Source organism: Microcebus murinus, chromosome 9 (assembly GCF_040939455.1).
Source record: "Microcebus murinus isolate Inina chromosome 9, M.murinus_Inina_mat1.0, whole genome shotgun sequence".
NCBI classification, from domain to species: domain Eukaryota; kingdom Metazoa; phylum Chordata; class Mammalia; order Primates; family Cheirogaleidae; genus Microcebus; species Microcebus murinus.
In genome coordinates this window covers 88,069,825-88,086,077 of record NC_134112.1, presented here as the reverse complement: position 1 = coordinate 88,086,077, position 16,253 = coordinate 88,069,825, and the positions used below count along the sequence as shown (strand labels likewise).

At 39.3% G+C, this 16,253-nt stretch overlaps 1 protein-coding gene across 1 annotated transcript in view; it reads left to right on the top strand.

The window, feature by feature from the left end:
* Positions 1 to 16,253, top strand: part of DGKI (diacylglycerol kinase iota) — a 409,987-nt gene that overhangs the window by 290,034 nt on the left and 103,700 nt on the right. Inside the window, 1 exon segment of the mRNA XM_020289707.2 lies at positions 3,281 to 3,381. Coding sequence (XP_020145296.2) covers positions 3,281 to 3,381 — 101 coding nt within the window.

Here is a 16,253-nt window from a genome sequence, read left to right as displayed (position 1 = left end):
ATCCAAATAATAGTTCCTGTGTATGTCAATGGCGTGCCCCCTGAAGTCAAGAAGATTGGTGGAAGGCCAGGGTGCAGGTTGGAGTCAGAGGGCATCCGTGACAACCTGGGAGGTAGAAGCGTGTGGACAGGGAGCAGGCACTGATGCACTTTGGGAAAGGTGTTGCACACTGGGCACCAGCCCAAAGTCAGGGGAGCTGCATGGGGGAGACATGTAGGGACTGGTTGGCAGTCAGTCTCCAAATCTTATTTCCCACTTGGCAACTGCCACTGTACTGAAGTCCAGTGGAGAAGACTAGAGCCCACTGCCATTAGATCTATTGATATCTCAAAAAATTGTTTAGGTGGAACTCATTCAACCCCCACCACCTTCTCCAGTGACAGAGCATGCTGGGCCACCACATTCTAAGCTGCCAGCGTCCGTTTTATCTGCTATGTTTGCAGGCAAATGATTGCTAATTATGATCTTTGCTGATCGCTTGAGTGAACTTGGAAATAAATAGCAGATCAGACCCCCTTAATTTGGGGGTAAAGATTTGGTGTGAACATTGTATGCTCACTCTGTCAGTCACTTAAATTCTTTCCTCCCTACTTGCATCTAATACCTAATGCTCTGCTGCAATCCTTATTTTTACTGTTTTCCTGAGTTATCATTTATTTATACATTAACATACTTCTAAAATCATTATATTATTTGTTTAAAAATGATGATATTCAATGTAAAATAATCCCCAAATTCCACCACATAGAGATAACCACTTGGAACAGCCTGTTGACACTTCAGACACTTCTCTTTCGTATACAAACTCTTCCTAAATTCCACAATTTACATGAAGGAACTTATACTATATATAATTTTCAATGAATGTTTTTCACTTAACCATATGTTGTATCCAGACTTCCCTCTAACTATATACAGATCTGCACACTCATTTGTAATATCTGCCCAGTGTCTTCTCATTCCTTAACTATCCTCTTGAGTGTTTATTGGTAGAGAATCTGAGCACCACATAGAGTTTGCTGGACTCGGCTAATCCACTCTTTATGGCAGGGGTCCTCAAACTTTTTAAACAGGGGGCCAGTTCACTGTCCCTCAGACTGTTGGAGGGCCGGACTATAGTTTAAAAAAAACTATGAACAAATTCCTGTGCACACTGCACATATCTTATTTTGAAGTAAAAAAGAAAAAACAAATGGGCAAAAACACCCACATGTGGCCTGCGGGCCGTAGTTTGAAGATGCCTGCTTTATGGCTTTGCTGTCACATCAATGGGATTCTTGGTATTTATTTACCAGAGAATCTAAACTCCTCAGAGGATCCTTGTTCTATAGAAAGAGCATGAAACTGAAGAAAGAGTTCAAGACTCTGCTTTCAGCTCTGACGCTTAGTAGCTATGTGACCTTGAATTCGCTTCACCTTTCTGAACCTCAGTTTCCCTATCTATAAATGATGGTGTGGATATGCATGATATTTAGGGTCTGTTCTACCAATTTAGAGTCTGCATCTACAAATAGCATGCTGTCGAACTGTATTTCCCATCACAACTTATATACTCATGTCAGCCTTATTCATCAGTGCCCTTTCAGTGTCCAGCACAAGGCTAATAAAATAGACACCCAACAAACACACTTTGAGTGATGGATCAATATAGCTATTGAATCTGCCTTCTCAACTTCATCCCCCAAATATCCATCCGTGTGGCTTTTGTAATGGCTTCATTTTAATCTAGTGAACCTCAGACACTTTTACCTGGCTACCATCTCTCTTTAGAATTTGTGCACTTATACCTACATCTTAAAATAGTTACAGTTTAAACCTGCATGTGTGTGCGTTTGCGTGAGTGTGTGTGTGAGAGAGAACACCGTGTGTGGGAGTGCACATATGTGTTATAGTTGGATATGTATGTGCTATTTTGGGTGGGTAGAGTGGGAGTCCATATGGAGGGAGTTACTATACTTTGCCCTAAAATGAGGTTTTAGATAAGAGAATGAGATTACATTATTTTTTCATTCTCCCCTCCAGAGTTGCAATAAAATTAATTGGGAGAGTGCCTATGTCTGTGTGTTGGAGGCAAAGGTAGGGAGAGGTGTCCTGATTAGTATTGTAAAAGCATTACTCCTGCCTTCATTCCATTTCTTCCTCCCTCCCCACCTCCTTCTCTCCCTCCACTCCTCCCTTCTTTCCTTCCTTCTCTTTCCTTTCTTTCTTTCTCTGCCTCTCTTTCCTTCTTTCCTTCCTTTTCTTCTTTTCCCTCCTTTATAAAATGAAGAATAATGTTATTCTTTCTACTTTAGTCAGTGGTGACTGACATCACCATTTAATATAAAAAATCAGAAGTAAGCCTCTATTTGAGAAAATTCTCTCAACTAATGAATTTAAGTATAAGGTAGTATTCAAGGACAAGTAAGGATTGTGTTATATTAATATATTAAAGAAATGTGTTGGTCCATAGTGGTGGTGATGAAAACTAAATTATTTCACTCAAGTCATGCCCAAGAATCAACCACTTTGAAAATATTACTTAAGAAAATCCAAGAAGTCTAGTTATAGACATTCTGAGGGTGAGCATGATGCTTCAGAAAGTTTGGTGTGACAATCTTTAATTGTTTATGTTTCCTGAGCCAATGTGGACTTGAATTCTTTCAAAATGAGTCACACACTTAATTATCTTCCTGAAGTAAGTACATTGTACATGTTTAAAATTTTTTCTTCATTTTGGGGTGCTCAGAGGCACTACCACAGGCAGCATTTAATGTAATATGCTTTGCCTGAGAGGTGCTCTCAGAGATTTTGAGGTATGTGGAGCTATTTTGATCTCAGTCATCTGTTTTCTGGATTCTTAGTCTGCTTTATCACAGTTTTTCTGTCTCTTCTCAGAGTCAGGCTACCAGGGACTGTGTTTGACTGTTATGGGCATATTTGCCTGTTGGTGTGTACAGCTCCAGGCCACTTCTCACTATTTTAGATTACCTGCATCAGATTTTATTATATGACTAAACACACGATCTTATTAAAAAATTTTAATAAATTAATAGCAAATAGGATACAAAAATGGTCTCCAAAGCCTCTTTCTGCTTAGTTCCATATTCTTAGCTAAATTTCAGAAGTGTTTTTCTGATAATTGTTGCATTCTGGTAAAGAATCCACAATTCTGGTTTGAATGTGAACTTTTTCTTCTAAACACGCAGCGACTGTATTTCCCCCAGTCCCTCCAGGCTCACGACTATCCATTCATTGGAAGTAAAAATTTGTATCTGACCTCTCGGTTCTTGTTTTGCAGTCCCCAGTCTGTCCCAGATCGCCTGAGGATCCGGGTGAACAAAATCAGTTTACAAGACTATGAAGGATTCCATTATGACAAAGAGAAGCTCCGGGAAGCTTGTAAGTTGGAAGTGCCTAATTGATTTCATGTGATCAGCCTATCTCCAGCTTTTTAATCCTCACGGTTTTGATGGGTAGATTCATTAGTCCTTGTGCCTGAATATCATGGTTAGAGAAGTGAAGAGAAGCATACCTCTATCTAGGGAACGTGCAAACTCTAAGTGATAATATATGGGCTAAAGAAAATGGAACTGGAAAAGGAAAGCAGCAGAAGAAAAGAATCCTGTGCATGCCAAGTCCAGATCTCTTGGCTTATTCACCACTTTAGTCTCAGTCTTGCCTATAATGAGAAAAGCAAAACGTTGGTGATACCACATGGTATAATAACATCCAGAAAACTCTTGAGATCACACAAGTCTCTTCCTGGAGCCTGCATGATCAAATAGCATTCTCACCTTCCATGTAGGCATGGGCAGAGTTATCATGAAGACACATCATCCTTCTAGATATTGTGCCATTACATGATGTCAGAGAAAGGCCCACAGGATATGGAATGTTGTGATTATAAAGCAATTCATTGATGATGAGAAGCCATTGTTTCTGAAATCTGAAATTGGGTCAGCATATGAATTATTCCTCAATTTTTATATTTTCTACATGCTTCTTTGAATACCAGCTAATTGTTTACCTTGTCAATCAATATTTACTGGGCACTTTTGACATTCTGATCACTATTTCAGATCTCCGTCTATAACATGAAATATGAGGTATTTGGGTAAAAGAGGCTAGAAGTTAAGGCCATGGGTGAGTTAGGGATCAGAGTTCTGGGCTCCTTTATAATTTTGAGGTCAACAGTCAAGTGCAATAAAGTCAGAGAAGATGAGGAAGACCAGTGTCCAGGGGAGCAGGCACGGATGCCAATAGAAAAGCAGAGTTTTATATAGAGCCAAAGATTTATGAACGCAAACCTAAAATGATCTCCAAGCGTGGACCTGCCTAGAGGGGCAGAGGAGGCAATAGTTAAAACTGGCAGAGCTCATTTCTGAGCTCTGATTTCTGAGACTGTGATGTAGAGTGAGGCTTAGTCGATAGAAATCCTGAAATCCAAGGGCAGTCCTGGGGCGAGTGCAGGGGCTTCTAGGACCAGAAGCTGGCAGTGGGCAAGGACCTATTTCCCTTGTAGCCCAATCACTGGACCTCCTAGATGGTTCTGCGTGAAATTTCACCTTTCTCGGTTCTCTCTGCTGCTTCAGCTTCCTCAGCTCTTCGCATAATTTTCCTTAGAAATCAGTACCGTTTAGTTTCTCACATCTGTCCTTCACTCTTACTTCCTTTGGTAGGAAAGTCTGAGCTGGAGGAGCAATTCCCCAAACCTCTGCATTTCTTCCCTCTGTAAACAGCACATTTTGTTTCCTAATATAAATGAGCTTATAAGTGACAGACTATCACAAATCTAATTTAACCCATAAAGTGATGGACATGTATTTTCTATGGAAGATGTGGCTGCAGTGTAAACTAAATTGGCCTCTAGAGGCTACTAATTACAGAGAACAGTGTTTATGTTCTTTCTTGTTTCAAACTTCCAAACACATAGCTTACAGCTCTTAACATAAAAAATAGAAAATAAAAAAGATAACGGGTCTCAAGTAATATTTTGCAGCTTACCATCAACTCAGAAGAAAGTCAGTTTGGAGTGGGGACGCATTTGAAATTTTTCGCTGAGATGAGATTTGAGGCTTATCTGTGGCTTTCCGTTATCTCTTCTATCTTTCCTGTGGCATTATCTATCCACCACTGCCAGAGGTAATTGTGATTTGAGTTTTACAAGAAGATGACATTTTCTGGCAAGTGCTTTAGTCATCATATCTTATGTGATAAAACTTCTATGTGAAGAAATTTCTTAAATTAGGGTAAGTAACTTGGCATAAACGTTAAGTCCAATAAATTCAGTATTGTTTTTGGAGCCCCAAACAAAGATGAACTCTCCAAAAAGGTTTAAAGGAGTTATTCTAAAGATTTAAAGACCCATTCCAGAGATTTGGGTTTAAAGTAAATAATATATTCATTGGAAGTAAAAGTGACCAACTCAATCATTCTACTTTTACTTTATGGTGATGATGCTTCTAACCTGTGGCTTTTCAGGGAAGTTTGCCCTTTGAGGTTCTGGATTCGTTCCAACTTACCTTTACTCTTTGCCTGGCTCCAACTTGCAACTGACTACAGGTTTGTAGAAAGGCTGACAGAGCTCAAACTGAATGCAAAAGCCAAAACCAGCTCAAGTCCACATGTGATCCACCTGCCAAAACCATATGTTATTTCAGAAGCATTAATTAAATGAAATTCATAGAATATATCAAGATAGCGGTAAAAGAAACCCTAGGAATGTACTATGACCTGCACCCCAGAACAACAAAGGTTGTGAATCCTCTTAGGTCATTCATTTATTGTCACTGGCCAAAGTCTGGACTAGAGCAGTAGAGTGTTACTGGGTTTTAAAAATTAGTTTTCTTTCTTGATGATATACCAAGTGATTTATTCAGGCAGCATGTAGCTGTTTGCCTTCACTGTTCAGTAGAATCTTGTTCCTGCGTCTGGATCATTGTTTGTATTAGTTGTAAGCTCAGATGTTTGTTGTCTAACAAAGCCCTGCTTCCATCTGCAGTGCAGGGCTCCCTGGTAACACAGGCTGCAGCCCTTTTCATTGCTTTGCTTACTTTGGCATAGAGAAAGATGACTGTACTATTTCCAGTCCTTCCCCACCTCTCTTCCATTTAGCACCATCTTCCCTGGGGGCAATTCCCCTAAAATAATAGCATGGAAAGAGTAAGTCCTTGACAGTCCTTCCCTCATTTCTTTCTGGTAAATTTCAGACTTTCTTAAAGCACTTAGAGTCTTCCTCACTGGATATGATTTATCAACCCTGAAGATAATGTTTGTGATTTGGAAGAGAGGATAGTCTGTTCAACTTCCAAAGTAGAAAGTAAAGAGAAAGTGGTCATATTAAAGAAAAATCTTAAAGAAAATCTATAATAATGACAGCAAAAAATCACTCCCATAAATTGAATGAAGTATATAAATGGGTCCTTAATAAAGAAGGTAATCATATGATCTAGGCAAAGCATTATCAGTTATGGAAAATCTAGTATATTTCTAACTCCAGAAGAGATTCGTTGACATATGATGTGTATGTGTGTGTATATATATATGTATTTGTCTAGATAACTTGATGTTTGCACCTGTTTATCTCATGTAAACTGGTTAAACTTGACTATTGACACTAGATTACTCTGCACTTTTGAATTGCCACAATAATTCAGATGAATCTTGGGCCTTAAACACAGAAAGCAAAAACCAGTGTGGAGCCAATTGCAATTGGTACAGATATAGTCTGCAAAGACAGAAGGGAGCTAACATGAGTTGTATATCAAATACATAGTATTAAACAATGCTTTTATATAAATGATCTCAGTATAGTGGATATTATCTTGAATGTATATAACAAATAATATAAAATATTCAGTATGTTGCTTAAAACTAATGATATAGGATTATACCCAGATTAGGTATTTAGTTAGGCATTTGCCCTAATGGGATTTCCTTGTTTAGTGATTTAGTAAGAAAAGTCAGAAATGTTTGTGTTTGAATCTCATTTGCAACTTTGACAAAGTAATTTCTCTGATGATCAAATTTCTCACCTCTAAAATGAGAATACAATTGCAACCTCATACAGTACTGAGGGTTAAGTGTAATCTCACATATGAAAGCCCTGGTGCGAAGTCTGGCGCATTAGCCTGGTATCCAGAACTGATAGCCGTGATTACTGTGGCTGCTGTTGTTGGAGAGGCCCTACCCTCACACTGCCCATCAGTGTGCAGGTCCTTAAAGCCAGACTCCGTAGGGCTGACTCCTCCACGCAGAGCTCTGGCTTGAGGCAGCTCACTTCAAACTGCACATACCACCACCTTCTAAGTCATCTCTCACCTTCAAAAATAGATACTAATAAGTATCACAGAAAGATTATGTGAAGAACATGTAGATAATCATTCAATTTGCTTTTACTGTGTCTGTTAGTATAAAAGTCCACTGTAATGACAAGAGTCTTAAATCTATGAAGCATGTAAACACTGCATGCCCATATTTGATGATCTGGCCAGGTATCTGCAAATGTTCTTCCTTATGTCCTAATACATTAAGTGCCTCATGTTATCCATCACTGAATTTCTTTTTCAATATACTTTTTATTTTGGAACAATTTTAGAGTTACAAAAAGTTACAAAAATACTACAAAGAGTTACTGTATACCCCTCACTCATTTTTCCTCGTTGTGATGTACTTTATATTACCCTGGTACATTTGTCAAAGAAACTGATATTGCTACATTACTAGTAACTAAACTCTTGGACTTTCTATTCCAGGATCTAATTTAGGACACCACATTGCATTGAGGTGGCATGTCCTCCCCATCTCTTTGGTCTGTGACAGTTTCTTAGCCTTTCCTTTAAAAAAAAATTTTTTTATGACTCTGATGGTCTGGAGAAATACTGACTAGGTGTGTTCTATAGAATATCCTTTAGTCTGGCTTTGTCTGTTGTTTTACTCATAATTAGACTGGAGTTATGGGTTCTTAGAATACTGCAGAGGTGGAGTAACCTTCTAGTCCTATCATGTTGGAACTTACTGATATCCACATGACATCCCTGCTAATATTAACCTGATCACTAGGTTACAGTAGTATTTGCCATGTTCCTCCACTAAAAAGTTACTATTTTTTTCCTTCCTTATTTTATTCTTTAGAACTGAGTCACTAAGTCTAACCCACTTTGAAAAGAAGAGGTGGATCACTGGATTTGTCATTCTTTCCAGTTTGCATATTTGACCTCAATTGACTTCAACCGAATTTGATAAATATGCCAAAATGGTAGAGCCATTCAACCATTTATGCATTTATATTTTCAATAACTACACATTTGCAGCAGTTGTATGCCAGATACCATGCTAAATGCATTGAAAGATGAAACTAGAGCATCCAATATTGCAATATCATTTATTCAGTGCACATGTATTAAGTCTTTACAGTGAGCAAACCATGGTTGGAAAAAATAAATAACACAATTATTAAATCCCTGATTTTCTGGAGCTTTTTTCTCATGTGAAAAGGATTATGTTAGGGCTATGGAAACACCATATACCTATTTTCCTAGCAAACATCATTTAAATTGTGAAAGGAAGAGATAAATGTATAAGCAAAAATGGGAACAGCCAGTCTGACCACTAATTAGCTGTGTGACCTTGGGTAATGCATTTGTCTTCAGGCTTCAGTTTCCTTATCTGCTAAATGCAGTGGTTAAACTAGGAAGAGCATATTATATTATAATAAATGTTTAGTTTTTACAGAAGTTACGTAAGATTTAAAATTTTTTTCTCTGGCATGTTTCCCTAGTAAAGTTTCTAAAGCTCCAATACCACTCATAATAAGTACAAGCATTAGAAAATCGTGTAAGTGCATTTTGCTTCATGAGTTTGCTAAAAACACTGATTTTTTTTTTCCCCTATCGATTGCTTCATCTAAAATTGAATCTTTCCCCCTCATTTAACAAGTTGACAACAGAGCTGTTCAGTAGCGATTAGGCCTCCGCTTGGTGGAGTAGGCTTTCCAATTTGAAATCTGTCTGAGGAGTTAAATGACGTCAGTTTGTCCTCTGAAGGGCATCCTCATCCTTCCTTTTGTGAGCGTGTTTACATTTATTCCTATTTTCACAAATTGGCATTTATCAGAGTTTCACGTTTAGTTTCTTTTATTGTTTTCCCTGTCTTTTGTCTGTATCTTCTATTTATTTTATTAAAATATAATAAATAATAAAAATCGTTAACATATATTGTACTATTGTGAGCTAGGAAAAGCCTTCACTTTTCTACGTATATTGTGCAATTTAATTCTCCCAGCATCCCTGTGTGATAGGTATATTGTTACATGTAATGCCAGTGAGGTATAGAAAACTTAAGGAAACTGTCTAACGGGCTGGCATGTTGAATATTTATTTTATCACTATGCTTTCTGTTTCCCCCAAATAGTACTTCTTATTTTCTTATATAATATCTTTGATAGCCTAAGTAAAAATTTATATTTCAATATTTCACAATACCATTTCAAATGCCTTTTTACGTTTAAGCTGACTTTACCTTAATTTATCATACTCTGGTTTGTTGGACAAGTTTCTGGCTTTGGATCTCCCTCCAACTCCAAATGAAGCATCCATTCATAAATTCAACAAATGGTTATTGACTGATCACCATATTTCTAATACTATTTCAAGTGATACTGAAAAGTACCTGCCCTCAGAGAGCTTATATTCCAGTTGGAGAGACAGACTAATGAAAAAATAATGTAATATGGCAGCAAGTGCTATAAAGGAAAATAAAGCAGGAGAGTGACAAAGGATCCTGTTTTTGATAAGGTGATCAGGGAGAGACTTTCTGAAGAGGTGGCATGTAAGCAGAGACCTGAAAGCAAAGAGTGCGTGCACATGTGGATTTCTGGGGGAAGAGTATGCCCGGGCAGAAGGAATAGCAAGTGCTTAGGCCAAGCATCCTTGGTGTACTTAATGAACAACAAGGAAGTCCATGTGGCTGGAACCTGGTTAGTTTGATTGAAAGAGTTAGGAAGTGATTTTGAAGTGGTGGCAAAAGATCAGCACATGGAAGGGATTGTGGGCCATGGAGAGGGCTTTGGATTTTATTCAGAGAGTGACGAAGTGTTGGCACTATTTGAGAAGGAGCATAACTTGCCTGGATTTATTCTGAGTAGGTCTGGCTGCTGAGAGGAGAATTGACTGTGAGGTTGCAAGAGTGGACGTAGGGAAGCAGATGCAAGGCTAGCACGATATTCCAAGCGATAGTTGATAGGAGTGAGGGAGGGAAAGGAGTAGAGCTGGAGAGAAGTAGTTGGATTCTGAATACATTTTGAAGGCAATGCTGGTAGGATGAAATGGTGGATTAGCTGTACTGTCTCAGAGTGCAAAATGATTCAGGATTGCCTCTGAGGTTTTGACCTCAGCAGCGTGGTAAACAGAGGTAGGGAAGATGTAAGAAGACTCAGTAAAGGAGACTAAGAAAAGGCCCATAGTGGGCTAGAAAAACCACAGGAGAAGAAAAAAAGATGTTCATTGGAAACCAAGGGAAGGAAAAAAGATGTCATAAAAGAAGGAACATAACTGTCAAATGTTCCACAGGGGTTGCGTAAGATGCATGCTAGGAATCGGTAGTTGGATTTGGGGAAAGGGGTGGTTACCAGTGGCCTCACCAGAAGAGGTTGTGGGAGATGGGATGGTGGCTAGAAAAGGATGTAGAATCAAAGGAAGATTTTTTTTTTTCTAATTTGTAAAATAGTAGGGCAGGTGTGTATGCTAATGAGCAAAGTCCCCTAGAGGGAGAAAACTGGATTCAGGAGGAAGAAGCTGCAAGAGCAGTGCCTTTGAGCAGGTGGTGAGGGTTAGGGTTAGGGTGTGCAGAGCAGTGGAAGGGTGTGGGCGGGGATCGCGCATGTCCTCCTGAGCACAGAGAGGGGTGGCAGAGGACTGGGTACAGAGACAGGTAGATGGAGGGATTTGGTACTAGGGAGAAGCAGAAGTTCTATTCTGATTAGCTTCATTGTCTCAGTGAAATACAAAGCAAGCTTACTCACTGAAAACAGGAAGAGGAGGGTATTGGTGTTCTGGAAAGGAGGAGAAAGTTTGACATAGTCAATTTGAAGATGGAGACAATGAGGGGCCCTGGGCAGAATTGCTGAGCAGCACTTTAGAAATGGGTCATTGAAATCATCGGCTTTTTGTAAGGACGCAGAACCTGACCTGCCAGTTTCTGGGGTCTTGGTTAACAGATGAGCATGCTCTCTGTCTTTCCAATTTCAATGGACTCCGAAGGCAGGGGAATATCGGGCTGAAAGATGATATTATTATTTTTAATATAAATTTGTTTCTTATCTAATTCTATGTATGACCCAAAGCCTTGCTTTGTTTATAAGAAAATAAGATGTGCTCCGAGCTGTGCTTTATTAGAAGTTAATAATATTGGGTCTTAGAGAAGGAAATGGGCCTAAAGTATTGATGATATTTGATCCTTCCTTTCTTGTTAAAACTTTACCTTCACTGTTAAGCCTTTGGTAATAAAAGCAGTCAGTTGCAGGTATATCCTAAGTCTCTACCCAAAAGAATATTTTTCCTTTTCATTGGTTTATTTTATGTATTCTCTCTCTCTCTCTCTCAAAATAATGGCCATTACAGACTAGCCTAGTTCCAGTTTCACAACTCTAGGGCATAAGCTCAGATGGTAGGTTTAGGTTTCCTTTTGAAGACTTTCTTCTAAGATCCTTGTATAAAATTATTTCTTTTTATGTATCTTGTTATTGAGTGAATGGTGCATTGTCAGTCACTGAGACCGTGACCATTATATTTAGTAATAAATACACCAATATTTACATAATGCCTCCTAGTTTATGGAGGTCTGTTGTATATACACTGGCTGCATACCTTATCACAAGAACACTCAGAAAGATTGTCTCACACAGGGTTACATTGCTGCAGCAGGATTTTAACAAGAAATGATATCTTTTCTCTTTTAATCCAATATATTTTTTAGTACACAACCTGCTTTTTTTATAAAAACACAGCTGTACACTTATAAAAATGTGTTATTTAAAAGAATTTGGGATCATAGTTCTTGTCCTCGGTTGGGTTTCCTGGGAAACAGACTGAAACTGAGTTTTGGGTCCCAGGGTTTGATTGAAGTTTTCCCAAAGGGGAGCAGCAGCCATGCGGGGCAAGAAAAGTAGGACTAGGCAGAGGGAGAAGTTGAGCTTTGATGTAGTCTCAACCTAGGACTCCCACAGGGACCTTTGGATCTGGGATAGATTTACAGTTGTCCCAGTTGAGGCAAGGGTTATTGGATACAGGTCAGGCTGTCCCTTGGGAGGGACAAACCTTGAGTGAGGCAGCTTCCTTCCTGGAGGGGGACTCAATTGTGAGCTATCAGCAGATGTCCAGCAGCTGGGAGTGGGGATGAGCCTCTGTCCCAACATGCATCTGGGTAGGGCACTTCCGTTCCAAAAGCACAGTCTTGACTTTGTAACTCAGAACCTGATTTTTGAACAAAGGCTAGAAAGGAACCACCCACATACCAAAATCCTTGAGTCCATTCCTTCATCTCTTCATTTACCAATCATCTGTTGAACACCTTCTGTATATAAAGCACCATTCTAGGTACTGGAGATTCAGCTCAAATGAGTGCTAGCATCCAGGTTTTTCTCTTTGTGTCCTTTGACCTGACCTTCTTGCTATTCCAAATTCATGGAACTGGAATATAAGTTCATTATTTTATTCAAAAGTGTCTGAATTAGCAAAGTAAAGTAGAAATCTAAAATGTGATTTCTGACCTTTTCTGAAAAGTTCTTTTTGGCATAAATTATCAGCCAAGCCAAATATGCTCCATTTGGAATTTGAGTAATTAAAAGTAGAAACCTAAATGCAAGGCAATCTAAATTTCAGGCTGTCATTAATATTTCTAGCCTAAAACTATATATAGTCAGTAGAGAAAACTTCAGAGTTTGACTCTCAGCAGGATGGATATTTCTTATATGTTCATCTAATTTATTGGTAATGATATTGAACTAAGCAGAACGAAGAACAGAAATATGAGCTGGTCTGAAAATAACCTCTTTGCAGATCAACTCATAGTTTCATGCAATTTTAGTTACGTGGATAAGATCTTCAGGCCTTTCCTAGTTCGTACTGATAGAAAGCACTCTTCCTTAGTATCCAGTGGGTTTCCTGAACCACTGGTCCACTGTCACTCTCCTGGAGTCACCCATAAGCAGAATTACAGATGTCCCCATGTTGTCATGTGCCAGGGGTGTGTTTGCGTGAGACTGACCTGTTTCACATCTCCATGTGGCAGCTGTCTGCGTATAATTTGTTTACTCATTTTGCTTCCAGAAAGAGACCTGGGGCCCCTTCAGCTGATTGTAGGAAATCTTTCTGTCGTTAATTCTCCACATGTATCCAATCAACTCAGAAATCCAGGGCTGTGTGACTGAGTGTGTCCCAGCATGTATTTGTTGGTGACCTTGCCCATCACCATTCAGTGTAGCGGACAGTACGATGTTTAAATCTGAAAGAGATTTGGACCAGTGTCTCTAATCATCATTTCCAAAACCATACCAAAACTATGTTTTGGGTATAGTTATTAGCTTTTGCTTTTGGACATTTAATATTTCATCTTGAGTTCCACATTTATTTAGCTGGCCCGGCCACGTAGCCAAGATTCCAACGTCACAGTCAAGTATGTGTTTTCTCTCCCCCAAGTACTTCAGCACTGGCAGTAAATTATCTGTAGTGGTTTTTCCCTTTATCTAAGAATTTTACAAATATTTATTTCCTTGTGGATATACTTGGAAAAAAAGATTATATTGTTTCCTAATGCCTGTTGTAAAGTGCCTGCTAGTACCTCACAGTGAAAACTTCTATCATGTTTAACACTAGAAATAAACTCCAAGAAATTATATAAATCATTTTGTTGTACTAGAATTTCGTTGCAGGTGACATTAGGGATCTTCTTTTTAATGGAATTGCCTCCGTCAAAGTACACATTTACATCATTGTTGGTAAACTTTCATGTTAACTTGGAAGAGGATGGCATTTCATAGCACTGTTTGATCTGGGCTGTTGGTTCCTACTATCAACATATATCAGAAGAGAGAGACATGTGGGCCTTCTGCCCACACCTTCTCCCAGGTTACCACTGGTAATACACAAAGCACAGGCATCGGAAATTGGAAAAAGTAAAATGAAATTAATTGCAGCAGTATCCATGATTGTGTCATATTCTCCATCTTATTCGTTTCATTTTTGTTCACAAAACTGGACTTTAACATCTCCTTTTTTCCCTGGGTTTTTCTTTCTCACTTCTGCTTTTTTATCTGTCGTGTCCTGTACGCTGATGATTTGGAAAGAGGAAAAGGATCTGTTACCGACTCACTCGCGAGGGGTTGTGGCCTGAGCTTTGGATGCCTGGGGAGCCCTGGGGCTCCCGTTCCAAGTTCTTCCTCTGCTCTTTGTTTTCCAGCCTTTACAGTATTCTTTCCCCAGTACTGTGTATAGCACATTCTAGCTCAGAAACCCTCTGTCCACTTAATTTTATATTATGTTCACAGTCTCTGTCTCTGCTGCCCCTTTGCTCTCGTGCCCTCTCTCCAGCTCAGCAGGACAGAAGTCTACCCTGGGTCAGGCAAAGGTGTGGTAAGGTTGCAACTCCCGTGACCATGCAAAACAACTGAGAGTCACTCTTGTTCCTTTTGCCTCTCGCCATGCAGTTGATCCTTGATCTGGAGGAGCTGGTTCTCTGGTCTTCATCTCTCTCTCATAGGCCTCTCCCTTCTTATCTTTCTGGCCACTCCTCTATTCCAGACTTCACATTACTCATCTCACTGCAGTCGCCTCCTCACTCATCCTCCAGCCACTCGCCTTGCCTCCCATCAGTCTGTCTACCATATTGCTTCCAGTGATTTTTCTAAAATTTTGTCAAAGAAAGAGGTTGTAGATTTTTTAGCATTGGGGTGAGCTCGTGGACAAGTGCTAGAGGGGAAGTTGGTTAATGTTATTAGTCCATTTGTGTTTGCCGATTTTCTCTTATCACCAATTATTGGCAGGTTCCTACCCTCCCACAGAGCCTGGAAGATAGGGGCTTTATCTTTCATGATGTTTACATTTCAAAATGATGACTCCTAGCTCTTTGAGAAAGACATTTCTGGGTTGTAAAACTGAGAAGAGGCTGGGAGAAGACTTATATCTCAATGGGAGGCAGAAAAAAAAACTTACAATTGAAAGTTTGCTAAGGTAAAAGCTCTGAGAAACACGAGATCAGAGGCCTGTGGTCAGGAAGAAGATGGTCTAAAGTTCATTCAAGCTGAAGGGAACATGAAGGCTGTGTTGGTCAATGTAAATCTGCAACCTTCATCTCCTGTTGGAAACCCATTGGCGTCTGCCAACCCTTTTGAGAATAAAGTCTCACCTTCTTAGTATAAAAAAAAAATCAAGCCTCTAGTCCCAGCCTTCCCCGTCTTTACTCTGTACTCACTGACCTTTCTAATTCCTGAACTTTTTCTTCTTTTCATGCCTTGGTTTCTTGGAGTCTAAGGATGATGTAAGACTTAGACAATTTCCATTATCTGAAAAACTCTTATTTCTTGTCAAATTACCTTATGTTCTTCACTTGAGAGACAACTCCTCATTGAAGTATGTCTGGACCTGGGGAATGGGTAGCTCTTCTGAATCTTAAACACAGTTACTATTTGTCTGTAACGATTCTTGTCCCACAGATATCAGTAGGACGTTTTTATGTACTTCTTTCTTCCCCCAAGTCTGTGAACTGCTTAAGGGCAGGTACCCTATCTTCCTCAGCATTCTACGCCCAACTTCCAGCACTAGAGTCATCCTGGGCAACAGAAAGTCCTTAAAGCCTGTTTGCTGAAATGATTAAGTGAATGCTTTATAGACCTGAAAAATGTTTTGGCCCAATTCCTTGTATATATAATACAATAAACATTTTCCAAATTAAATGAAAATGAAAAATCGCAAATTGCTATTCAAGATCATGAATGCCATAAACATTTAAGAGGATTTTTTATTTTTATTTTTTTTGAGACAGAGTCTCACTTTGTTACCCAGGCTAGAGTGCTGTGGCATCAGCCTAGCTCACAGCAACCTCAAACTCCTGGGCTCAAGCGATCCTGCTGCCTCAGCCTCCTGAGTAGCTGGGACTACAGGCATGCGCCACCATGCCCGGCTAATTTTTTGTATATATATTTTTAGTTGGTCAATTAATTTCTTTCTATTTTTAGTAGAGACAGGGTCTTGCTCAGGCTGGTTTCAAACTCCTGATCT